The 26,559-nt window shown below is 45.6% G+C and overlaps 1 protein-coding gene across 1 annotated transcript; it reads left to right on the top strand.

Moving 5' to 3' along the window:
• The first annotated feature begins 690 nt into the window (after window positions 1–690).
• Window positions 691–26,534, top strand: fbxo11b (F-box protein 11b). The gene is made up of 22 exons (XM_080542054.1): window positions 691–831; window positions 2,279–2,448; window positions 2,793–2,874; window positions 3,325–3,469; window positions 3,594–3,723; window positions 16,640–16,723; window positions 17,011–17,143; window positions 17,338–17,444; window positions 17,999–18,110; window positions 18,395–18,501; window positions 18,989–19,126; window positions 21,158–21,375; window positions 21,513–21,693; window positions 22,004–22,126; window positions 23,231–23,316; window positions 23,452–23,528; window positions 23,793–23,936; window positions 24,328–24,438; window positions 24,556–24,663; window positions 25,078–25,186; window positions 25,319–25,417; window positions 25,510–26,534. Exons 1-22 carry the CDS (start codon window positions 744–746, stop codon window positions 25,637–25,639), a joined length of 2,682 nt encoding a protein of 893 aa, XP_080398180.1. The 5' UTR covers window positions 691–743; the 3' UTR covers window positions 25,640–26,534.
• Window positions 26,535–26,559: the final 25 nt, after the last annotated feature.

The raw sequence follows: 26,559 nt of genomic DNA, 5'->3' as shown, positions 1-26,559 counted from the left end.
AGTGCTCTTGAGTGATGGAGATGACCGTTGCCCACTCAGCCCCGCCCACTCACACCCCAGTGATCATTCAAAATACAAATAATAAACACATTTTTTCACAAGACTTGTTTGGCTCGATTGCGAGGTTTCACAATTCCCGACATGAGGACCTTTTAATCCCCAAAAAAAAAAGACTTTTTTTTTTTTTTACTATGAGTACTTTCGGGGCCCCAGGCGACCGCCTGTATGGCCTGTAGGACGGGCCGGCCCTGACTGTACCGAGTGGGAGACCTGACCTGCCTCTTTATAGTAATCTGTGTGTAACATTCTCCCCCTATCTTCACTCAACACGGTTGTCCGAATTGGAACACTCAACCCGTCTGAGTGAGATCCCTCTTTTTGAGACAGCTCTGCTGATTCGCTGTGTCGGTTTCGCTGTGTCGGTTTGAGTCGCCCAGCGTGATTGGTCAGACAAGAGCTTCGATGAATTATTTTTTTCCTTTTCGCGATTCTGTCCCCCTGTGGGTTAATGGCTCCTCCTGCTGAAGAGAGAGACGGATCTGGCACCGAGCAACACAGGGGGGAGCAGCCCGAAAAACACGAACTTCACCCCGGATTATAACCCTACTCTCTCCGTACGCAGTCCCGCTGAAGTGTTTTTTGTAGGGGGGGTTGCAGTTTGGGCCGTGTGTTAGTTAAAACTAGATAGTAGACGTTTTCGAGGAAGGCAATTTCTCATTTTTTAACAACAAACGACTCCCCAAATGAACTCCGTCAGAGCCACCAACAGGAGACCCAGGCGAGTGTCGAGGCCGCGCCCGGTGCAGCCCGAACGGAACAACGGGGAACGAGGTTCGTAGTCAGGCCCCGTAGCCCAGCTAACAACCATCAGATGGTAGAATTGTAGCTTGCCTCCATTACCCCCATGGCCCTACACCCTCGCTTCTCGAGCTTCCGCATGTTGGGCACTGTGTGGGTATTTCGTTTAGGAGTTTAGGAAAACCCGAGGCTTCTGTGCCCTGTGTGTCCAGGCCAGGCCGCGCTTTGTTTGGCTTGAGTGACTGTATGGCTAACGACGCTAGGCTACGGGGAGGGGGGTGGGGGTGTTGACTGGTATTGCGTACTTTCCCCAGATAGGTTAACTAGCCCCATGTTGAACAAGAATCAAAGATCTCTAGGGTTTAAATCAAGGGACATGATGGCGATAGATTAGGGCTAACATTGAGTAGTTATCTTAGCATCCTCCAGCCTTAAAACTTAGCTTCACGTTAGCTCACTGAGCTTGACGGAGGAGGAAGAAATCTGCGTTGCGTTTTTGGGAACTGCCATTTTTGGGGTGGAACAGTCCAGCTAACCATAGCTTGGGTTAGGGTTAGTCTATTTTTTTCTGACCATCAGCAGTAGAGATACAGATTCCTTTTCTCTGGGCTAGCCTGATTATAATTAACCCGTGTTGTTGACTGACTGGCTCTCGTTTCGTTGATTTACTTAGCTTAGCTTTAGCTAGTACGTGTAATGTTAGCCAAGCCTTTCCTCGTATTAGCCCACCTAGCCCCGGTCTATGTTTGTTTACACCGCGGGATCTGCGAGCTACGCAGTTGAGTTTGGTACGCCGATCGATCCCCAGCCAGACCTGGAAAACCAGCCAGACCTTTACCACGGAGATGTCTAAGCCTTTAGCCCTTTGACTGTGATATCTGTGTGTTGTGTGAAGGGGTTTGGGAGGGTTTGGGGGGCCGGTGTGTGCTGCGGGATAGTGTTAGCGTTTTCTTGGGATACGTATGTCAGGTCGACTCGGGGGGCCCCATGGCTGCAGGGAACTCAACGCATCTGCCATGATCAATCACTAACCTTTGTCTTACATGGCATGGTCCTACATACCCAGCCATCACCTTGTCTCGAGACGTCTTAAGACACGCATTTATTTTGGTTGATTTAAGACATCTTCTTAAGACATCTCAAGACAAGGTGATGGCTGGGTATGTACCGGTGAGCCGCATCATATACCCTCTACTCTGAATGGAAAGCTCTGAAATATAACTAGCTACTAGTCAACACACACACACACACACACACATATACACACACACACACACACACACACTACACACACACAGGCGCAATGGTTAATTAGAATGTCACTGGTCACCTTGCTTATTTGATTGTGACTATGCTCCTCTTATTAGTGGATATGGTTCTTTGGAACTATTATCTGTGTATGTGATTGTGCTGACTGAGTGGATCAATGTATGTGTGTGTGTCTATGTGTTAATGACTGTCAACCTGTCTGTCTCTGCAGATGAGGAAGCCCCAGCAGCAGCAGCAGCAGAGATGGTTGTGGAGGAGTCAGGTCCCGGAGCTCAGAATAGCCCCTACCAGCTTCGCCGCAAGTCCCTGCTACCCAAGAGAACCGCCTCTGCCTCTACCTCCGCTTCTGCCTCTGCCTGCCCTAGCAAGAGCCCCATGGAGGTCAGAGAGAGAGAGAGAGAGAGTCCCCATGTTTCCAAGAGGATCGACCTGAGCAAGGCGTTGCATGGGAATCACTACAACTACAAATCGCCAGTTATTATACCACACAACTATGCATTGTGTGATTTTTTTTAATGTAGGCTCATCTGTGCAGCGCCTCGCTCAGGCCAATCCTCCTCAGACAAAGGGAATGTTTGCGATGGCTGGGGTTGTTTATCTGTGTTAACGATATTTGTGTGTATCTGTCAAGGAGTGTGTGTGTATGGTTGATTTGTATTTGTCAGTTGTTGAGGTGTGTGTGTGTGTGTGTGTGTGTTTTGCTGATGTCTGGTCTCCTGTTGCAGGGAGCATCCACCTCAGCCATAGAACCTTTTGGCCACCGAGCCAAACGAGCACGGGTGTCTGGCAAGAGCCACGACCCGCCAGGTGAGTGTGTGTGTGTGTGTGTGTGTCTGTGTGTGAGCGTGAGTGTGTGTGTGGCACACAATGATTTAAATGTAAGTTTCTTGAATAATTGAAAAGTGTATGCAGGTACATTGAGTAGTTTTGTGTGTAAAACAGTGATTCACTCACTTCGTCAAATGTATTTGTTGTAAGTTGCTTTGCATGCTTTGAAGTCGTCTGCTAAAATGCCAAAAATGTAAATGTACAGTACTGAAGTTGTTCTGCGATGCTTAGCCAAGGCCTTATGTCTGCTAATTGTAGCGTAGCGGATTAGTTTACAGTTACCGGGTCCACTGGTGTATAACTGAAGGTTGGCCCTCCTATCCGACAGTAAAAGTCACATTATGACAGACTCAAAGGGGATTTTAGACGCCCGACTGACACACGAGGCTAGCTTGGGATTGACGCTGAGTCGTCTGTGTCTCTGATTAGCAGCCCCAGCAGAGCAGTACCTACAGCAGAAGCTTCCGGATGAGGTGGTGTTGAAGATCTTCTCCTACCTGCTGGAGCAGGACCTCTGTCAGGCTGCCTGCGTCTGCAAACGCTTCAGCCAGCTCGCCAACGACCCCATCCTCTGGTGAGTGTCGGGGATTGATTCATTCCATTTGAAGCGTTGTTTTTGCTTTCGCTTTTATTTCTGCAGACTAGGGGGCAGGTGTTGATGTGAACTGTCTGTGTCTGGTTCGTTTTCCCCCCTCCAGGAAGCGGCTGTATATGGAGGTGTTTGAGTACACACGTCCCATGATGCACCCTGAGCCGGGCAAGTTCTTCCAGGTCAGCCCTGAGGATCACGAACAGCCTAACCCCTGGAAGGAGAGCTTCCAGCAATTGGTAAGTTTGTGTGTGCGTGCATGTGCGTGTGTGTGCGTCTGTGTGCGTGTACGTGTGTGTGTGTCTGTGTGTGTTATTGATTGTGGTTAAGACTAGCATTGTAGTGTCATATGTATTATAGTGTTGTTGGTTGGGTGTATTATATAAAAAGAACAATGACAACGTTAGCAGTAAGACTGTAAAATAAGACAGCTCAACCTCACCTCCCCATCCCCTTGATTATCTGGAGTGAGGCAGTGTCTAGAAGTCGATAAATAAAATGTAAGTAAAATACAGATATAAAAAAGATAATAACAATAAATAGCTATTTCCATAAAGTCAGGTGTTGTTTTTTTATATTAAGGGCCGAGCTGGAATGCATAACATGTTATATTGTTTGATTTAGGGATGCATCGATGCCAGTACTCGTACTATCTAATACTCTGCTCGTACCCTTACTCGTACTCGTAAACTCCGCTCCCAATACCACTTTGTGGCAACGTAACATAACCTTGTAGCAGTAGGCAGAGGAATGTCAGCAGTTTGGAGGTATTTTAGGATAAGAGTAGAGCATTTATTGACAAAAGTAGCATTTAAAATTTGTAGAGTAGACACGTCCCACACTGCAAACAATGCTCTGCTAAATTCTGTATATGTGACGGGGTCTGATGAAACAGTTTTAGGATCACTAAATACTCATTTGTCAGCGAATTCAGCTTGTTTTTGATTGGCTGTATCGTCTGCCTTCCTGCTTTGTGATACGTGGCTTGTAAACAAATGTATGTTTTAGGACTGTTCAAAAGCAAGGACTGTGTGATCATGTAATTATGTGTAGTTATGTGTTTTTGGCATGTTCATGGTCTATCAGCATGTTGTGATGTGCTAAACAATGTTTTTGTTAGCTACTATCTAGCTACCGATGCGATGGTAGCAAACGCGTCTGTTTTGATTAAGAGCGATTTATTCCGGTATTTGGTTTGAGGTGTACCGACATTCAAATAAGTATATCTTCTTCAACTATTTTCAGATTTCAATGTATGACACATCATTTGAAAGCTTTACAATCTGCACTTTTCATCATCTTCTTGAGGACAAACACCAGACCCTGTCACATATTTATTTTGATAGTCAGAAAGTGAGGGAAGAGCTAGGGATGGGAATTGATAAGATGTTATTGATACTGATTCCATTATCGATTCTGCTTATCGATTGGGTTCTTTATCGATTCCTGATTAATTTTCTGTGTGGGAAAGAAGTAGCCCTACACAGGTTTTCAGCATCAACGCAGCTGTTTTATTATCTCGAGTCTCTGAACACCATGTATATCATCTGAACATAACATTTTAACATAAATACATTTAAAAAAGGAAAATAAATAAAATGGTCTGTAATTATAGCTCGGCTCTATATATCATCGACCTATAGGTGTCGCTATAGTTCTTGAGTGCGATGGCACCTGCGGGTAATAAGTCCGAGATGAAGAATTCAGTCAGAGTTGTACAAAGTCTTATTTGTTCTAAACTAAGATTAAATGGTCCTTTTCTTAAAAGTATATAACTTTGAAAACAAATATGACCTATATGAAATACGAGCAGCTGGCTGTAGCTTCTGAGCTATCTGTACCAACAGTTTGTCTGTCAACATTTAAAATGGATAAAATGGGAGAATATTTGTACAGCATTCGTTTTGATTTAGGGATTCTTAGTCAAAGAAAACATCCGGTAAGCCTGCCTGCATGGCGCTAATTTATTAGCATAGGATATTTACCCTCAGAGACGGACGTGTTGTTCGCTTGGGAAGCAGTGGCACTCCTGCGTAGCGTGTTAAAAACATGGCATTCCTGTAATTTTATCCCATGTTGCGTCGAAAGATGTTTTAGCATGTTGCTGGTGTTTCCACCCTTACTTGAAATTATAGTTTTACAGATGTTACAAGTAGCAAGACGCTGTCACGAGGCTGTCGGCGCATGCCCAAAACATGCCGGCATCGATAAGAGAATCGATAACCTCGGATGTTGTTGATGCCGATGCGTCGAAAGATTTGTTACCGGTTATCAACTGTAACCGGTTCTCGATTCCCACCCCGAGGAACAGCTGATGAAAATAACACATGTTTCTTTAAAGTCATTGTTAGGGATGCACCGATACCAGTACTCGTACCCGATGCTGTGCTCCATTTGTACTTGTAAAACTACTCGGATACATCCGCTCCCGATAGAACCATACGGTAATGTAACCTCTCGTAGCAGGTCGGCAGAGGAGGAGCAATGTCAGCACTTTGGAGATAAGCATAGGATAAGCGATGATGACGACAAAAGGCTACTGACCACTATGCTCTGCTTAATGCTGTGTATGTGACGAGGACTGGTGAAGAGAGGTCGGAAACAAGTTGGGAATCTTAAAATCGTGAAAATGACAAACGTAGTTTTGAAGTGTCCACTCAATATCAGTTTTAGGATCACTAAATACTTATTTGTCAGCCAAGTCAGGTTGTTTTTGATTCACTGTATCGTCTGTCTTCCTGATTTGTACTCCGGTGAGTGTTAGTGATACGTGGCTTGTAAACAAACTTAAGTTGTAGGACTGTTCAAAAACAAAGACTGTGTGATCATCTAGTTGTGTAGTAATGTGTTTTTAGCATGTTAATGTTCTATCAGCATGTTGTAATCTGCTAAACATGCAGTTATATTTGACTGAAGCTGGTGGAAGAGGCAACCAATCAAAATGTTTAGACTTTTATTCAAAAAAATGGAAATAAATATCACTGTTGTTGAAAATCAATGACACATTTGCTAGTGAAGCCAAAATATTGCAATGCAATGGATTCGGTGAGTAATCCCCACTACTCTACACTAACTAGGTGGTAGTGGGGATTACTCACAGAATCCATTGCATTGCGATATTTTGGCTTGACTAGCGAGTGTGTGATTGATTTTCAACAACGTTGACATTTATTTACATTTTTCAGAATAAATGTCTGAACATTTGGTCGGTTGCCGAGTTGTTCCCGCTTTCACCAGCTGCTGTAACATATGTTACATAGCGATTTCTTTTGTTAGTTAACTACTAACTAGCTACCAACGCAATGGTAGCAAACGCGTTTGTTTTGATTAAGAGCGATCTTCTCCGGTATTTGATTTACGGTGTAAATCATCGACCTATAGGTGTCACTTTAATTCTTGAGAGCGATGGCACCTGCCGGTAATAAAGAGTTCAGTCAGAGTTGTACATGCTTGGAGAGTGGACGTAAATAAAGAGCTAGCACTGCTAGCATAAAGGTACGGTGTAAATCAAATTAAGCATATCTCAACTATTTTCTAATTTAAATGTATGACACGTCATTTAACAGCTTACAATCTGCACTTTTCATAATCTGTAAATTGGGTTGGGGAACAAAACACCAGACCCTGTCACATATTTAATTGGTTACAGTCAGAAAATGAGGAACAGCTGATGAAGATAAAACATGTTTTCAAAGTCATTGTTAGAACTATAATGGTATTATTAAGTACTCGGTATCGGTACTCTGTATCGGCAAGTACCCAAATGTAAGTAAAAAGGTGGTATGGGTGCATCCCTAGTTTGGGTGTTATGAAAGTATGTCAGAAAGGGTCCCCAGGTCTTATAGAATCTCCTCTCAGAGCCACTGACTGAGAAGCGCAACATCTCTAAATGAAGGCAGGACATTATGTCTGTTATGTATGTTACACTGACTGAGTGTGGGCGGGGCAGCATCCTTCCACTTGAGCAGAATCACGCTTTTTTGCGTTTGTTGCAAGTGGGGGTGATATCAGGATAGAAGCTCATACACCTTAGACATGTGCCCCTTATGAACCACCTTAAATTGCACTAGGCAGTGTCTGGTCAGAGTGACGATTTGTGTGTTGATGTGGGGATGGAATCCCTTTGGTTACCAGTGCATGCCCTAAATCATGCTCCCAAGGCATTTTAATGCTGTCCAGAGGTGGACATGTCAGCATGGACATTTCTTTCCACAATGTGGACAGTGCACCTCTGGATAGCGGGTCAAAAGAGAGAAATGTGTCAACAGGATTACCGTCAGGTTCTTCGGGAAAACACGGTAAAATAGAGCGTACATAGTGCCTGACCTGAAAATATTGAGATTGGGTAAATCGTATTTCTCAGACAGTTGGTCGAATGAGATAAAACGGTTATCTTTGAACATGTCTTTAAACCATCTGATGAGATCCTTGTGCCAATCCTGAAAGACTTGAGTCGTGAAAGATGATTGGAAGCAACAGAGCTCAGAAGGGCGAGGTCCACATAGCCAAAGGCCTCCTGAACTGGGCCCACACTTAAAGGGTGTGACACACAACCGGGTTGTCTATTCATTTAGTCAGAGAGTAGTTGAGCGGTGAACTTGTGCTGGAAGCTAAATACCCGAGCGGTTCGATAGCAAGATCAAAGAGGATTGGGCTTAGTGGGCAACCCTGACGGGTTCCACGGCCCAGGGCAAAAGGTTGGGAATGAATGAATGAATGAATGAATGAATGGACTTTATTGTCATTGCTACAGTACAGGTACTAAACAACGAAATTTAGGAGGAGTGGCTCCCCTGGTGTTAGGAAAGGGGAAAAAAAAAAAAAAAAAAAAAAAACTAAAATCACAAGAAGGTAAGGAGCTGGTTTACATAAATAAAGGCTATGTACACAATCCACTGTACTATACTGCACAGATAGTCAACTAGGGTTGTCATATTGCACAAAAGTGCAACTGTACTATTATGTTGAACTGTTGCAGTGGGAGATTCATATAATAATTTAATCTAAGCTATGAACGATTACCCAAATCCAAATGTTCCCAAAACTGTAAATAAATACCTCCATTCGACACAATCTAACGCTTTCTCCACGTCTAATGATACAATGCACTCAGGAACTTTTTCAGAGGATGAATACAGTAAGTTAAAAAGTCAGACATTAAAAAAAGAGTGATTATTCTTAACGAAGCCTGTCTAATAAATTGTTATTATTTGGGGGATGTCCTCCTCTAATCTGTGCGCCAGAGCCATTGCTAGAATCTTGGCATCTGTGTCTAAAAGCGAGATGGGTCTGTACGAGGCACACTCTGCAGGGTCTTTCCCTTTCTTGGCTATGAGAATTATACATGCCTCATTTAGAGATGGGGGGATTGAGCCCAGTTGAAGGATTCAGATAAAGCGGTAATTGATTGTGGGGAGAGGAGCTCCAAAAACTTCTTAAAGAATTTGGTTGGAAATCCAATCCGGCCTGGGGATTTTCCAGATTGCATTGATGATATGGCTAGGGCTATTTCTGCTTGGGTTAGAGGTGCTTCCAGCTTCTTCACCAAATCTGGGGGAATAGTTGGGATGGGCAGAGGATCAAGAAAGCTGTTATTTGTCATTTAATCTCCCATCAAATTGAGTGGTGTATTATAGTTGGGAGTAGAAACATCTCTAAATGCATCATTGATTTTAATGGGATCAACAGTGACATCTGACACAAGTTGCTTAGCCTTTCATCCTCTTAGTTGATTAGCTAACAGTTTCATGTTCTTTTCACCATGTCCATATAGGGTACTTTTGCTTTTTAATGAAAGGTTTTGCTTTGGTGAGTAGTGAGGAGGTAAAATGTTGTTTTACTTTTGTTATACTGTTCTGGGATTTGGGTTAATGCATATTCTTTATCAATATCTAGGATTTTAGATGATGGGTCTAATCGTTCCTTTTGAGAGTGTCTTTGCTTATTTGCAGTAAATTATATAATTTGCCCTCGTAGGTAGGCTTTGAGTGCATCCCAGACCACTAGAGCAGAGACATTTGGAGTGTTATTGAAAATAATTGATTTGTTCCTCTATATATTTTGATAAATTCATTGTCAATCAAAATAGTGAAAATAACACCATTCATCCGTTATCAGACTTAGCTGAGGTGCTGGAGCTGAAGAGTATTAAATAGAGTGAAAAAAGCAGCATCTGCACACTCATCTGTGCAAAAATCATTAATTTGTTGCCCGCTTTCGGTCATAGACCTTTTTCAGGCATAAAGAATAAATTGTCAGAAAGTAGGGTTGAATTAAAACGGCCGTGCCTTATGGGCTGTGGAGTGTCAGAGTAACAGTGACATCACAATAGGGGCAGGATCAGAAATAACAATACTTTGGTATGTACAAGAACAAACTTGAGGGATTAGCCTGTTATCAATACAAAATATAGTCTCATCTAGAGTATGTGTGGTGAACATTGGAAAAAAATGAATACTGTCTCTTTAGGATGAAGGAATCGCCGTATATCTGAAATACCATACTCTGAGAGAAAAGACTGAATGAGCGAGGAAGATTGCTCACTGCCCCAGGTTTGGTGGAAGATCCATCCAACACCGAATCTAAGCAGCAGTTGAGGCCCCCCCCAAGTATTTGGTAGTGTGAACCCACGCAGGTCAGGAAGATGAGAAAACAGACGATCGAAGTATCTGGCATCATCTGTGTTCAGGGCATACAGGCAGGCCGAGATGACATTTGTGTTGAATAGTTTCCCTGAGACAATTACAAATCTGCCGTTCTTATTTTGGTTGGTTTGAAGAGGTCATGTTTAGCTACTAGGATAGAGGCCCCCCTCGCCTTGGCCCGGAAATCAGAATGGAAGTGCTGCCCTGCCCGGCCTGCCAGAATTCTGGAATGCTCTGGAGAACGCAGATGCGTTTCCTGCAGAAAGGCAATATCTGTGTTAAACTGCTTAAGATGGGTGAATACTTGTCTTCCTCTTAACTGGGTGATTCAACCCCTTGACATTCCAACTCACAATATTAAGATATGTAGTGCAGACTCCATGTAGTAGCATTAGGGGGAAAATGGATAATACCTAGCTTGCTTTCCAAACTACTTTCCCTACAACGTTTCCAGAGAGAAGCTAGAAACTGTCCCTTCCCCATCTCCCGATAGCCTTCAAAGAACATGAAAGCACTAAAAAGAAGAAAGGAAGAAAAAAAAAGAACTAACCATATCCCAGATAGATAACAGTTGCAAGCTCTTCCTAACTCTTACTAAACTATCCATACGCTTCTAGCCAGCATTGGACTAAGTCCCGTATTGGTACAAGTGTCTCAGAATAAGAAACTATATATATATTATATATGTTACGGTACATGTGGGAACACAGGGAAAACTAGGGTTAGGGTTAGGTGCTAGGGTGCTACGGTTAAGGTTAGGGTTAGGGATAGGGTTAGGGTTAGACATGCCAGCATGTACCAAATGTCCTTCCAAACGAGCAGTCTTGGCTCCGTCTCAAACACAACAGGAAAAGTATCTCCAACTTGGCGAAAGTTTCCGAGTATTTCCAACTTGCGCGAGTTCTTCAACTTGCGACAGTTTTTAAACTAGATGTGATGGCTATCATGTCTATCAAAATTATCAAATTAGCCATCGTCCTGGCATGATTGGGTGTTGGTTTCAACGCACCTGTTGTTTGTCATTCCTCCGTTTGCAACAAGAAACTCTGGACCTTTTCATGAATTAAAGTGGTCTTAAAGTCCAAATAAAAGTAACAAACGAAAGTAATATATGTTGGTGTACATACCACAGCGCACAGTAGCTGCTGTTTGTTCTCCCGCTGTAGTTGTAGCTGGTGGTGGTGGTGGTCCCCCGCCATAAACGTTTATGCAGTTTCGGATCGCTCATAGCCACTGCTAGCTTCAGCAATGTTTGAAGTGTCTGGGCCATCTTTTTTCTTGAAAAATCCATCCATCTGTCGCTGTTTTCGTTTAATTTTTCGAAGTTATTTAACGTGATATCTTATTTGTGCACCTAGCTAGCTAGATCAGCTTTTTGTATCTTTTAGATGGTACTACCGGTGACTTTTAGCCCGTTATTTGCGAGGAGAAAACACAGGCGCCCGAGCATTTCGGCAGGTAAGACTGCTGAGCAGGGATGGTTGAGTCTGCACGGTTCTCATGCCGGTTCACATTTAGACCAATCAGGAGTAGCCCTTGTGTCACGTCGTCAACTGAATGTTTAATGTCATTAATCTGATTTTGGATCAGCGGTTAGAGAGAGATGGGCGTGGATTTAGGTGCACTTTTAGTCAACATCCATTATAGCGCTGATCTAGGATCAGATATATTTTAATCAGCTAAAATGTTCAGAGGTGGATTATTATTCTTTATTTTTTATTTTTGTGGACAATCAATTAGTGGCGGAGGAAATTCATTCGTGGCGGCCCGCCACCAATAAATGCATATAGAGGAAACACTGCTGTGTATGTACATACATTAAACCAGGGGTCCCCAAACTTTTTTCTGTGAGGGCCACATCATTTTTCCTTTCTGTGATGGGGGGCCTGGGTCGGTCTCTAACATAAAATAATATGGAACGGAGTGGAACGGTGTGAAATGGAGGCGGTTGCGCAAAGCAATTGCGCGCAGGAGAGCACATGTGGATGCAAACAAAGTCTAAATAGTTGAATTTGGATGGAATTTATACCTATAGTGATATGTCAATGAAATATAATCAGTTTTACAGTCTGATACATGAGGGAGGACCGTCATCATACACAGGGGGACCCATGAAGCAGGGCTGTCTGGGGGTCCTTAAACGAGCATCAAACACTTAATTTCTTGCATTCTGGTGAATTTAGATGCACCAATTTGTGCCCTTTCTGCATCAATTTATGGTGGAAATGTCATTATTTATGTAAAGGAAAACACAATATTCAGGCACCAGATGACCATTTAAAATGTAATGTAATATAATGCAATATAAGGCTCTCAGGCATTCTGTACTTTCAAATATGTATTCTCCTTGAGCAGTCAACATCAACTATAAATCAACACGAAAGCTAACTTATTTGCGAAACAGCGCCCCCGCCATCACGTCGGCGCAATGCCGCAATTGCAGTTAGAAATGACAGGAATCCACCGAGTGCAGCGCTTGTAGAAAATACGACCGTCAGAGTTTTGTTGAGAGCTGGAGGCGGCTAGAAATATGACTGAGGCGGCCGCCACATAATTCTCTATGCAGGAAAAACCCTGCTTGACACAGATCATGAACATATCGGTAAAATTATTTCGTTTTCTCCTTCATCTGGTGCCACTCTATCCCACCTGGAGAGGGGAAACAGCTACGCGAGACTGCTCTTTGTGGACTTCAGCTCCGCCTTCAACACCATCCTTCCAGACAGGCTAGTGACCAAACTACTAGACCTGGGTCTATCACACTCTATATGTGCATGGATCAAGGACTTCCTGACCGACCGCCCCCAGAGGGTGCGGGTGGGCCCCCACACCTCCACAGCCCTCAGACTCAGCACTGGGTCCCCCCAGGGCTGCGTGCTAAGCCCCATCCTCTACAACCTCTACACCTACGACTTCACCCCCGTCCACCCCAGCAACTCCATCGTAAAGTTTGCAGACGACACCACTAGGGATGCACCGAAATGAAAATTCTTGGCCGAAGCCGAATTTAAGGAAACACTTCGCCGAATACCGAATACCGAATGTGTATCGGCAGCTTTTAATTTGATCATTGCATAAACTAAATACATTTTGCTTTTTATTCATGCTTCTCAAAGAAAGAAATTGAGATTGAAAAAAAATAACTTTTATTGAACATTCCAGCAGACATCAGTCTATACCAACAAAGCACAATAAATAAAATAAATCAGTCAAATTAAATGTTTTTGTTTTCCCTGAATAGCTGCTGAAAGAAAATCTTTCATCAATGTAGGCCGAAGCTTTATTCATGACTTGTGTTAACAAGAATGATGTGCCATGATAATATTATTACAACATACTTTGGAAGATTGCAAGTTAACTAATTAGGTGAACTCTCTTTAAAGAGATGCTACAGGATTTTGATAATTCTGTATGTTGTGGCTTAAGTATTGATGTCCGTATGGTTCAATGACATAGTGTTACGGCTGGGCCTTCACACACCCTCCCCCGCCCCCACAGCTCGAGCACAGCGTGCTCTCCGCCGCAGCTGAGGCTTGTCCCCGCTAATTAGATCTTCAGCCAAACCTGCACACCTGTCTCCACTCCCAATCAACCCTCTGTCTCCACTCCCAATCAACCCTCTGTCTACATCTACCCTGGACTTCCCTTCACTCATCGTCAGTTCTTCCCTAAGAATGACCTGGCAAGTATCATCAAAACACGCCCACTATTCGGTGGTAAACATTCGGTGTTTTCACACATTCGGCCGAATACCGAATGTGCTTTATTTTGCGATATTTGGCCGAATACATTCGGTGGCCGAATGTTCGGTGCATCCCTAGACACCACCGTGGTGGGATGCATCTCGGGGGGGGCGAGGCGGCGTACAGGGATGAGGTAGAGCAACTGAGCAAGCTGTGCAAGGTTAACAACCTGCTGCTGAACAAGTCAAAGACCCAGGAAATCATCGTAGACTTCAGGAGGAAAAAGTCCGAGATCCAGCCCCTGCTCATCGACGGAGAGAGCGTGGAGAGAGTCTCAACCCTCCGATTCCTGGGGGTGCACATGCAGGATGACCTGTCCTGGAAGGACAACACAAAAGCCACCATCAAGAAGGCACAACAGCGGCTATACATCCTGAGAGTCCTCAGGAAGGAACACAGCAAGCAGGAGATACTGGTGACCTTCTACCGCGGCGCAGTGGAGAGCATCCTCACCTACGGCATCTGCAACTGGTTCTCCAGCTGCACAACCGCGGAGAGAAATGCGCTACAGAGAGTCGTGAGAACAGCCCAGAAGATCACCGGCGCCCCCCTCCCCTCTCTGGAAGAGCTGTACAACACACGCTGTCTCAGGAAGGCCTCCAAGATCTCCAGGGACCCAACCCACCCTGGGTACGAACACTTTACCCGGCTGCCCTCGAAAAGGCGGTTCAGGACCATGGCCGCAAGGACAAACAGACTGAAGAACAGCTTCTACCCCAGGGCCGTCCAGGCCCTGAACACAGCAAAGACCTAGGTTCTGGGCCCTGGACAGTCTGGACGGATTGATGGCAGCTGCTGGACTGAAAAAATCAGGTGTAGTGCTGAGGCACAAATATGTACATTTCAAGCCTGCAAACTGCGACACTTCTAAATAAATGTGCAATAACACTATGTGCAATATGACAACCCTAGTCGTCTATCTGTAAAGTATAGTATAGTGGATAGTGTACATAGCCTTTATTTATGTAAACCAGCTCCTTCCCTTGTGTTTTTTTAAAGTGTTTTTTTAAAGTTTTTTTTTTTTTCTTTCCTAACACCAGGGGAGCCACCCCTCCTAAATTTCGTTGTTTGGTACCTGTACTGTAGCAATGACAATAATAAAGACCATTCATTCATACTTGCGGACAGACTCACCGCGGGACACACCTCCTCCGCGACCACATTCATACATTTATTGACAAACTTCTTTGCATTTAACAATAATAATCACTTGTGCACTGTTGGTTAAAAACCCTGCATTCTGAATCAACTTTTCTCTTTACCTGAAAAGTTTGGCCATTTTTCATCTCTCTGAATTTTCGTTCTAGCTCGCGTGCACCTGCTATAGATCCGTGCTCGTTCACTATGGAACGTTGAATGTACCGCATTCTGTGGGCGGGTGAAACTAACTAATAATGTTATTAATGAAAATAGGTAAATTGTAATTTGAAAGCCAACCTTTAATATCAAATACAGATATGATATGATTAAAACATATTTAAAGTTTAATTTTCAAGATATGTTTCTGGCATTGTTGAGAGTGTGTGGGGGCGACATTGTCCAAAGGGCCGTGTGGGGGCGGGCCGTGTTCGGCCCGCGGGCCGTAGTTTGGGGACCCCTGCATTAAACCATGACAACAATAAAAGTACAAAGCTCTTCTACAAACAAGCAACTCAAACTGGGAACATTAGGAAGTAGCTAGTACGATGGCGTTAAACATTAAACTTGCCCCAAGTTTCGGCCACTATTATTAAAGTTACCGCTCTTCCCTACGATGCGTTGTTATGCTGTGTTGCAAGGAAAGTCTTGGCGTCCTCAAACGCAAAGTTCTTTCTCCCTCCGTCTTTGATGGTTTAAACCCCCGTTGATAAAGCGCCGACATCACCTCCCGGAACACTGTGCGTTGCTCAACGACTTCGGGGCAATAGTCTTCAAAGATCGTCACATGTTTCCCCCGGTAGGACAGCTCGCCTCTCCTCCTTCGGGCCTCCCGGGACGATCGCCTCCTTCGACTTGTAGTGGTGCATGCAGACTAGTGCTCTTGGCCGACTCCCAGGGGTTGGTTTGGCTGTTAGGGCTCTGTGGGCACCATCAAGCTCCGGAGGCGAAGGGTGCAGCTTGTCGCTGAGAAGCTCCACCAGCAATTTGGAGGAGAAGGCCATGGGTTGTGTACAGTCAATTGAAGGTAGCCCAACCTGGTAGGCCAATTATTCTTATGTCGTTGCGGCGGCTGCGTGACTCGAGGTCGACAGTTTTAGCCTTCAGCATTCCTCCATAGCTGCGCATTTAGCCTCCAATTGGTCACTGAGCGGGTTGGCGTTAGCTTCGAGGGAGGTCAGGCGGTGACCATGGTCTGTGACATAGTCCAATTTCGCTTCAAGCGTTGTTATGGCCGATTTAAATTCTATAGAGAGGACTACTTTATGCTCCTCCAGTAGCTTGGTCAGAGCGGCCATGTTAGTAACAGAGGTGGCGTGGGGCTCGTCTCCTTCCCTCTTCTTGTCTTTTTGGGCTGATTTCGATGTCGTTTTCCGGTTGTCTTGGCATTAAATGTATATAAAAGGAAAAAAAGACAGTCAGTTTCACTTTGCTGCGTCCATAACAGAGTTGTTTATGAAACGTAGCGGGGGCCTGAGGGACACGCGTCTACTCCATTAGTCCCCTGATGAGTGTCAATGTTGTGTGTGTGTGTGCGTGATTGATGGATGGTTGTGTGTGTGTGTGTGTGTGTGTGTGTGTGTGTGTGTGAGAGATGGTGTTATTTACACACTGTTTGTGTCTTGTTGCAGTATAAAGGCGCCCATGTGAAGCCTGGCTTTGCAGAGCATTTCTACAGTAACCCAGGCAGATACAAAGGCCGGGAGAACATGCTGGTAAGACACACCGACAGCTTCACACTGGGACGGCTGGAGACAGCCCTACAGGCGTCTCATGTCATTTCTCATGGGGAAGGGTCCAAGTGTGTACGCGGGTAGATGTTAACCGATACAGCCACATGACAGATACATTACACTTCCACCGATGGTTACCGAGTTGGACACAAAGAAAAATCTCAAAGGGGTCAAGTTGGATTTACATACGTAACGTTCTGAACTACACACATCTAGCCCAGTATGTTGTGTTTTAATTGTGTGTGTGTGTGTCTGTGTGTGTCATGCAGTATTACGACACCATAGAGGATGCGCTGGGCGGGGTGCAGGAGGCTCATTTCGACGGCCTGATCTTCGTCCACTCCGGCATCTACACAGACGAGTGGATCTACATCGAGTCCCCCATCACCATGATAGGAGCAGGTACGTCCCCCCCCGTCCTTGACCACCCTGACGCCACTCCCGCGTGGTTCAGTGGGTAGAGCGAAAAACGCATGCACTCACTGTACTGTTAGTCGCTTTGGATAAATGCATCTGGTAAGTGACATTAAGTGTATATGTGTGTGTATACACACACACACGTGTACTAATGTGTCTTTCTCTCTGTGTGTGTGTAGCTCCTGGTAAGGTGGCTGATAAGGTCGTGATAGAGAACACCAGAGACTCCACGTTTGTCTTCATGGAGGGATCGGAGGACGCCTATGTGGGATACATGACCATCAGGGTAAACACACACACACATGCTGTTCCGCCCCCAGAATCACTGACCATCCCTACACTCCTTCCGACCTCCTGTCTCAGATCCTCTCCAAAGCGCCCCGCAGGAATACTCCTACAACGCTTTGTCTCGTTCTCATTCCATCTGTCCGAGGCGGAAGGGTTCAATCAGTTCATCATCCTCCATAACTCTTACTCCTATCCTGCTCCCTCTGTATCCGTTAGAACACACATGTTGTGTGGCCTGGGGTGGTCCAGTGGTCTAGCACCACGGTCTACAGTGCACACATGTTGGCATGGGTTCGAATCTGGCCCATGCCCTGTTGATATGCCCTCCTTTCCTTACTTTCATGTCTATCTTCACTCTCTCTATCCAATAAAATGCTAAATATGAGTGGGATTGCCCCACTCAGAAAACAGAAAGAACGACATGTCGTACATATCGAGGAGAACCATGTTTTTGTAGTCCCTGACAAATGTGATTGGTGTCCAGTCAGTCAATGGCTGGTGAGGACCAACCAGGCGCCTGTATGACCTGTGACCCCCCCTTCCATCCCCCAGTTCAACCCCGACGACAAGTCTGCTCAGCACCACAACGCCCACCACTGTCTGGAGATCACCGTCAACTGCAGCCCCAACATAGACCACTGCATCATACGCTCTACCTGCACAGGTAACACACATGCGCACGCACACACACGCACGCGCATACACACACACACACACACACACACACACTCACACTCACACTCACACTCACACTCTCTCACACGCACACGTGCACCACACACACACACTCACACTCACTCACACTCATGCACGCATACACGTACGACTCACACACACACTCTCTCTCTCTCTCTCTCTTTCTGCAACCCCATCAACACTGCATCATCCACTCTGCAGTGTGGCATGTTGGGTAACACTGTTTGTTTTGTTTTTTCCGTCTCTCTGCAGTGGGCTCAGCTGTGTGTGTGAGTGGCCAGGGGGCGTGTCCAACCATCAAACACTGCAACATCAGTGACTGTGAGAACGTAGGACTGTACATCACAGACCACGCACAGGTAAACACACACTCATTGAACACACTCATTGAACACACACTCATGTAAACACTTTTAGCGCCTGTGTCACAGACAAGGCTTAAGCTTAGTCCAGGATTAAATCACACTTGCAGTGGGAAATCTCCATTGAGGATGCTTTTTAGTCCAGGATTAGGCTTACGCCTTGTCTGAGTACTGGTGAACACGCATCCACCTTATTATGTTGGCTATATAATATAATAGATACACTGGTTAGTAAGAGAGCCACACATGAACGCAGGTCGAGACATTGGTATCCGTTTTAACACTGCTTTACTAGCATCATTAACCAAGTTACCAGTTACACTCAACGGGTGCCTAGAGCGCCCCCTAACGCATGCGAATAACAAGGTATACTGTTGGCACTATCAATCGAATACATAACACACCTCTGTCCACCTACAGGTGAACACACACACACACACACATACATACAGACACACTTGGTCTGACCGTGTGTCTCTTGCAGGGGATCTACGAGGACAATGAGATCAGTAACAACGCACTGGCGGGTATCTGGGTGAAAAACCACGGCAACCCCATCATCAGACGCAACCACATCCACCATGGTCGAGACGTGGGAGTGTTCACCTTCGACCACGGCATGGTAATGCCCCCCTCCCCCACTCCTCTCATTTTTGTGAACAATTGTTACGCAAAATCAACAAAATACATCACAATACACAGAACCCCCCCCCCCCCCCGATCTCAGTTTAGAATCACACTATTAATACAGAGGTATGGTCTAGTTGTTCAGTAGGTGTATTATTACAGCTGTCCCACGTACATAGTGGCCTTGGCGGTGTTTACCAGGGCCGTGGACAGCTCTCTCATGACCACATCTTGAAAGTATTCCAAACATTTTCGAGTGTACAATTTCTGTGGTGGCAGCCAACGCTGTACTATAGGTTTTCTGGTTGCAGTTCGGCCAGCGAGACATATGTTTTTGTTGTTTTTCATTCAATTCCATGCATGAATCGTCATTAAGTAAAGTGCATTAGTAAAGTCCATGCATGAATCATCATTAAGTAAAAGAGGAATTGGTTCCAGGGGTACAGGCTTGCCAATCATATAATTAATGCCACTTTCCTCCAAAGGTTATAGACCTCTGGGCAGTCCCATATCATGTGTTTAAATGTTCCAGATATATTGAGCGAGCACAAGTCACGGTTATGGCTAGCTGCATGTTACATAATGGAATCTTACAAGTGGTGTATGGTATGCCTTTTGAACCAGCTTGAAATGAATAAACGAATGGTTCGGGTTTTTTGACGAATGAAATATGTTCTTCCGAAAACATTTCCAGTTTATGTCCTCGTCCTTACACCAAGCCCTAATCAAAAGTAGGTCCTTCTGTGTTTGGTACTGAAGCTGTGAGTGTATGGCTGACACAAGTCCTCTGGTTCTTGGAAACTGATAAGACCCCCGAGTCGAATATATCCCCAAAATGATTGACCCCCTTGGAGGACCACGCTGCTGATTCAAAAGGCTTATTCCCTGACATGATATTTCTGTTGCGCCACAAGGGGGTGTTCAGGTGTCATTTCCTGTTACCCCCCAGCCATGAGAATAGGTTGCGGTGCTTTGCTGGTGTTGGCTTCTCGCCCGTCTCTCTCTCAAGAGCTGCGCAGCCTCTCGTGCTGAAGTGAATGTGCGTTGCTCGCCTTTTTAAGTCATCTTCAAAGAGACTAGGTAGATCAGGAAAGCAGGAATGCCTCTCTGGTACAGCTCCTTCATCACGTCTGAATAAGCTTTCCCTCTCTCGTCCGTGAATGCGCTGTAGTCGGTGTAGAAGTGAACGGTCCTCCCTGCGTCCTTCTTCCTCGTCTCCCTGAGAACCGTAAATATCACGGTGGTCTGGCTATCGTTCTTTGGACTGTAAATCCTGTGAGCACGTTCCATCTGGATCTGCCAAGTGCCATGTGATGGGATCCACTTGGGGGTAGCATGTCTTCTAAAAAGGGGATCGCATTGCCCCCTTCTCCTGTTAGCGGCAAGTCCTGTGATCCTCACATTGTTCCTCTGCTCTTGATCCTCCAGCGAGGCCATTTTTAACCGCATCTTATCCAGTTCAGAGGTGTTGTCGGTCACTTCACGTATCAAGGGTCTTGTATCAGCCTGGACGCAGTCCAGTGTTTTGACCCTTGACTGTTTCCATGTGAGCGGCCGTATTGTTCTGTAGGTTGTCAACAGAAATTCTCACCCCATCGATAGTGCCTAGAACGGCCTGTGTGACTACTGCCTCTAGAACGGCCTGTTGCTTAGCTAATGCTTGCTCAATGACTTTGTCGAAATTGCTAGCGTCTGAGGTGCTGAACTCCGACTGTTTGCACTTTGCCGATGTATTTTTTGGGTCGTTGAGCCACCTTGTTTTTTGTTTCATGACGTCTGCTAATGTTTCTGACTCATAAAATAAAAACACTGAGTAGATAACCTTACTAAATATTGAAAATGAGCCGATTGGTGAGACCTTCAGAGTTCTCCGACCACTGCATTCGTAGGTCACGTGACGTCTCCCCTCCCTCACCTTTTTAACCTCTAATTCCTAGACCATAGTTCAAACATAGCAACCCTGTCCACCCTCGCCTAACCCCTCTCTCTCTCTCTCTCTCTCTCTCTCCCCCCCTCCTCCCCTCAGGGTTACTTTGAGAGCTGTAACATCCATAGGAACCGCATAGCAGGCTTCGAGGTGAAGGCGTACGCCAACCCCACCGTGGTGCGCTGTGAGATCCACCACGGCCAGACGGGAGGCATCTACGTCCACGAGAAGGGAAGGGGACAGTTCATAGAGAACAAGATCTATGCCAACAACTTTGCCGGAGTGTGGATCACCTCCAACAGCGACCCCACAATACGGTACATATGTGTGACACACGCACACACACACACACGCGCGTTCACTCTTTCGTCCTAAATGTTTTTGTTCAATGATGACTATTGTAGGGTTCCGTTTGTGACTTTCATGGTTTGTGTTTTTTTCTCTCCGTATCCAGGGGCAACGCTATCTTTAACGGGAACCAAGGAGGCGTGTACATATTTGGAGATGGCCGGGGCTTGATAGAGGGCAACGACATCTATGGCAACGCTCTGGCGGGAATCCAGATCCGAACCAACAGTTGTCCCATCGTACGACACAACAAGATCCACGACGGACAGCATGGCGGCATCTACGTGGTACTCACGCGCACACACTCACGCACACACACACACACTCACACTCACACGCACACACGCACATACTCACGCACATACTCATGCACACACTCACGCACACACACACTCACGCACACGCACACACACGCACACAAACATGTGTACACATACACACATTCTTTCTATCACACACACACATTCTTTCTCTCTCTCTCACACACACACACACACACACACACATTCTTTCTCACTCACACACAGACACACACACACACACAGCCTGTGAGACTGCTGGTTGTTGATGGAAGAGTGTGTGTGCGTGTGTTTTCAGCATGAGAAGGGCCAGGGGGTGATCGAGGAGAACGAGGTGTACAGCAACACGTTGGCGGGGGTCTGGGTGACGACCGGCAGCACGCCTGTCCTCCGCAGGAACCGCATCCACAGCGGCAAACAGGTATCTCTATCTCTATCTCTATCTCTATCTCTATCTCTATCTCTATCTCTGTCTCTCTCTCTCTCTCTGTCTCTATCTCTATCTCTATCTATCTCTCTCTCTCTCTCTATCTCTATCTCTCTCTCTCTCTCTCTCTGTCTCTATCTCTATCTCTATCTCTATCTCTATCTCTATCTCTATCTCTATCTCTATCTCTATCTCTATCTCTATCTCTATCTCTATCTCTCTCTCTATCTCTATCTCTCTCTCTCTCTCTCTCTCTCTCTCTCTATCTCTGTCTCTGTCTCTGTCTCTGTCTCTGTCTCTGTCTCTGTCTCTGTCTCTGTCTCTGTCTCTGTCTCTGTCTCTGTCTCTGTCTCTGTCTCTATCTCTGTCTCTGTCTCTGTCTCTGTCTCTGTCTCTATCTCTATCTCTATCTCTCTCTCTCTCTCTCTCTATCTCTGTCTCTGTCTCTGTCTCTGTCTCTATCTCTATCTCTCTGTCTCTATCTCTATCTCTATCTCTATCTCTATCTCTATCTCTATCTCTCTCTCTATCTCTATCTCTGTCTCTGTCTCTGTCTCTGTCTCTGTCTCTATCTCTATCTCTATCTCTCTCTCTCTCTCTCTATCTCTGTCTATCTCTATCTCTATCTCTATCTCTATCTCTATCTCTCTCTCTCTCTCTCTCTCTCTCTCTCTCTCTCTCTCTCTCTCTCTCTCTATCTCTATCTCTATCTCTATCTCTATCTCTATCTCTATCTCTATCTCTATCTCTATCTCTGTCTCTGTCTCTGTCTCTGTCTCTGTCTCTGTCTCTGTCTCTGTCTCTGTCTCTGTCTCTGTCTCTGTCTCTGTCTCTGTCTCTGTCTCTGTCTCTCTATATCCCTATCTCTGTCTCTGTCTCTGTCTCTGTCTCTGTCTCTATCTCTATCTCTGTCTCTGTCTCTGTCTCTGTCTCTGTCTCTGTCTCTGTCTCTGTCTCTGTCTCTGTCTCTGTCTCTGTCTCTGTCTCTGTCTCTGTCTCCCCCTGAGCAGGCATCACATCTTGCTTGACTGCCCTTTTTATTTTCACTTATCTATGCTGTTTTCTTCTAACGTTTCTCCCCCTCCATCCCTCTCTCAGGTGGGGGTGTATTTCTATGATAACGGCCACGGGGTGTTGGAGGACAATGACATCTATAATCACATGTACTCCGGCGTGCAGATACGGTACGTCCAGCTCTGACCCGACAGTCGAATGTGTGTATGCATGTGTGTGTGTGTGTGTGTTATGGGCTCACAGGACTCATACAAACCCAGTAATTGTGAGTCACGTTTGACGAACATCACATTCATCTTCTACAGGACGGGGAGCAACCCGAAGATCAGACGCAATAAGATCTGGGGAGGACAAAATGGAGGCATTCTGGTCTACAACTCAGGTCAGGATTTTATTTCTTTTTCTTTTTCTAAATATGTTTTTACGGCATTTCTGCTTTATTGGGATAGAGATGGTAGAAATTGACAGGAAGGACGGGTGAGAGAGAGAGGAGGGATAATATGCAAGATATGTCGCCTGCCTGGAAACGAACCAGGGACCTTGCGATTACGCAGTATGCGCATTAGTGTGTGAAATAAAGCTGTTAGTGTGTTTTTCAACCAGACATTTTTATACCAAAATAAAACAAACTGTGTGTGTGTGTTAGGTCTGGGCTTCATCGAGGACAATGAGATCTTTGACAACGCCATGGCGGGGGTGTGGATCAAGACGGACAGCAACCCCACGCTGAGGCGCAACAAGATCCACGACGGCAGAGACGGAGGAATCTGCATCTTCAACGGAGGGAGAGGTGACACACACACACACCCAGCAACATACATACATACATACATACATACATACACACACACACACATACATACACATGGACTGCACTTTTATAGCACCTTATTCCAAAGTGCTTTACAATGGCTTCTCATTCACCCATTCACACACACATTCACACACCAATGGCGACAAGCTACCATGCAAGGCGCCGGCCCGCTCATTGGGAGCAATTTGATGTTCAGTGTCTTGCCCAAGGACACCTCGACATGTGGCCAGCCGGGGTTTGAACCGCCGACCTTGCGATCATTAGACACCGGCTCTACCTCCTGCGCCTCAGCCGCCTCTACATACACACACACACACACACACACACGTAGGCCTTAGCCTGGCCTTGACCCCCCTCATGTGCGCAGGTCTGCTGGAGGAGAACGACATCTTCAGGAACGCCCAGGCCGGAGTCCTGATCAGCACCAACAGCCACCCGGTGCTTCGAAAGAACCGCATCTTCGACGGCTTCGCAGCAGGTCAGTGTTCCGGTTGTTGACGTATCGGCACGTGTACATTGGGTGACTGCTCAATAGTAACGCCCTTTTGATCTGCTCAACCGTCGGCCCGTGTTGATGTAATTTCCTCCGCCTCAGGCATCGAGATCACCAACCACGCGACGGCGACGCTGGAGGGAAACCAGATCTTCAACAACCGCTTTGGAGGCCTGTTCCTCGCCTCGGGGGTCAACGTCACCATGAAAGGTAGGCAACACTCAGGCTATGCTACTGCTAATGTAGTGCTGAGACTATGCTAATGTGGTACTGAGGCTATGCTAATGTGGTACTGAGGCTATCCTAATGTAGTACTGACTGCTATGCTAATGTAGTACTGAGGCTATGCTAATGTAGTACTGAGGCTATGCTAATGTGGTACTGAGGCTATGCTAATGTGGTTCTGAGGCTAGGCTAATGTAGTACTGAGGATTAGATGTATTACTGCAAAGCTAGACTCAAGTTGTTCCTCTCTCCCTCCTTTTAGACACATGACCAACATTGTATAGCTCTCCAGAGAGTGTTGATGCTTACCCCTGCAGTGTTGGGTATCTTTGGTATCAAATCCTCCTGTGCCGTTGTTCTGCATGGGACCTCCACTGATCCTCTCCTCTCCTCTCCCAGATAATAAGATCATGAACAACCAGGATGCCATAGAGAAGGCTGTGAGCAGAGGGCAGTGTCTCTACAAGATCTCCAGCTACACCAGTTACCCCATGCACGACTTTTACAGGTACACACACACACATGCACATATGTCCGTGACTCTGTGTGATTTTCTGTAAGTGCACACACACACACACACAGCCACCCTAGTTACCCTGTGCATGACCTCTACATAACCTCTATATGCCCCTCCCTCCAGGTGTCACACCTGCAATACGACAGACAGAAATGCCATCTGTGTGAACTGCATTAAGAAATGCCACCAGGGGCATGATGTGGAATTTATACGGCATGATAGGTGAGTCTCTCTTTCTCACACTCTCTCCCTCCCTCCTTCTCCATGTGGTTTGTCATGTTCTTAGTTAATCCCGTGTCTCTGTCCTGTTGCAGGTTTTTCTGTGACTGTGGAGCAGGAACGTTGTCCAACCCCTGCACACTGGCTGGAGAGCCCACCCACGATACAGACACTCTGTACGACTCAGCACCGCCCATAGAGTCCAACACGCTGCAACACAACTGAACACGCACACGCACACACACACACGCACGCACACAGAGATTACACACAATAAACATAACTACACACACTTAACTCCTACTACACATAATTACACACACGACACACTATACATACAGTCATGGACAAAAATATTGGCACCCCTGCACTTCTGTCAGATAATGCACCACTTCTCCCAGGAAATTGTTGCAATTACAAATGCTTTGTTATTCACGTGTTTATTTCTTTTGTTTGCATTGGAACACAAAAAAGCAGAGGAAGAAAAGCCAAATCTGATATCATTCCACACTTTTTGGGCACTGGATACAATTATTGAACTTAATATTTAGTAGCAAGTGTTGACAAACTCCAGTCTGTCTCATTTCGTCCCATTTCATTCAGATGGTGACGGATAGTGCGAACTGACACTGTTGTACCCTGTGTCTGCAGGTCAGCTTGAATTTGTTTGGAAGTTGATCACGGTTTTTTCTTTTATCCACCATCGAAAAATCTTTCATCGATTTTTCTCTTCCGTCCAAGTCCAGGGAGGTTAGCTACAGGGCCGTGGGCTGTAAACTTCTTGATGACGTTGCACACAATGGGACATATTAGGAACATTAAGATCTCTGGAGATGGACTTGTAGCCTTGAGGTTGTTTTGGCTCTTCCTCTTCTTGTCCATGCTCAGTGTGGTACACACAGACACGCAACACAAAGGAGTCAACATTTCTCCATTTTAAATAGTTGCAAGTGTGATTTCTATATTGCCGGCACCTGTAACTTGCCACAGGTGAATTGAAATTAAAATGAGCATCAAGCATTACATGCTTGAAATAAAATTATTTCTTCAAATGTTTAAGATAAGCCAAGCCAATAATTTTGTTTTTGCAGAGGCATTCTTGGTAACATTGGGGGCTTAGCCCAGCCCATGTTTTGTCGAGGAGG

Source organism: Nansenia antarctica, assembly GCF_963989245.1.
Source record: "Nansenia antarctica genome assembly, chromosome: 11".
Classification (NCBI taxonomy): domain Eukaryota; kingdom Metazoa; phylum Chordata; class Actinopteri; order Argentiniformes; family Microstomatidae; genus Nansenia; species Nansenia antarctica.
This window is presented reverse-complemented; position numbering and strand designations above follow the sequence as displayed.

Bases quoted from the DNA above. Each gene is read 5' to 3' on its own strand.
- fbxo11b (XM_080542054.1), top strand. From the start codon at position 744: ATGAACTCCGTCAGAGCCACCAACAGGAGACCCAGGCGAGTGTCGAGG. The intron at 21,376-21,512 runs GTACATATGTGT...CTCCGTATCCAG, and splicing joins AACAGCGACCCCACAATACG to GGGCAACGCTATCTTTAACG. The intron at 25,418-25,509 runs GTGAGTCTCTCT...GTCCTGTTGCAG, and splicing joins GAATTTATACGGCATGATAG to GTTTTTCTGTGACTGTGGAG.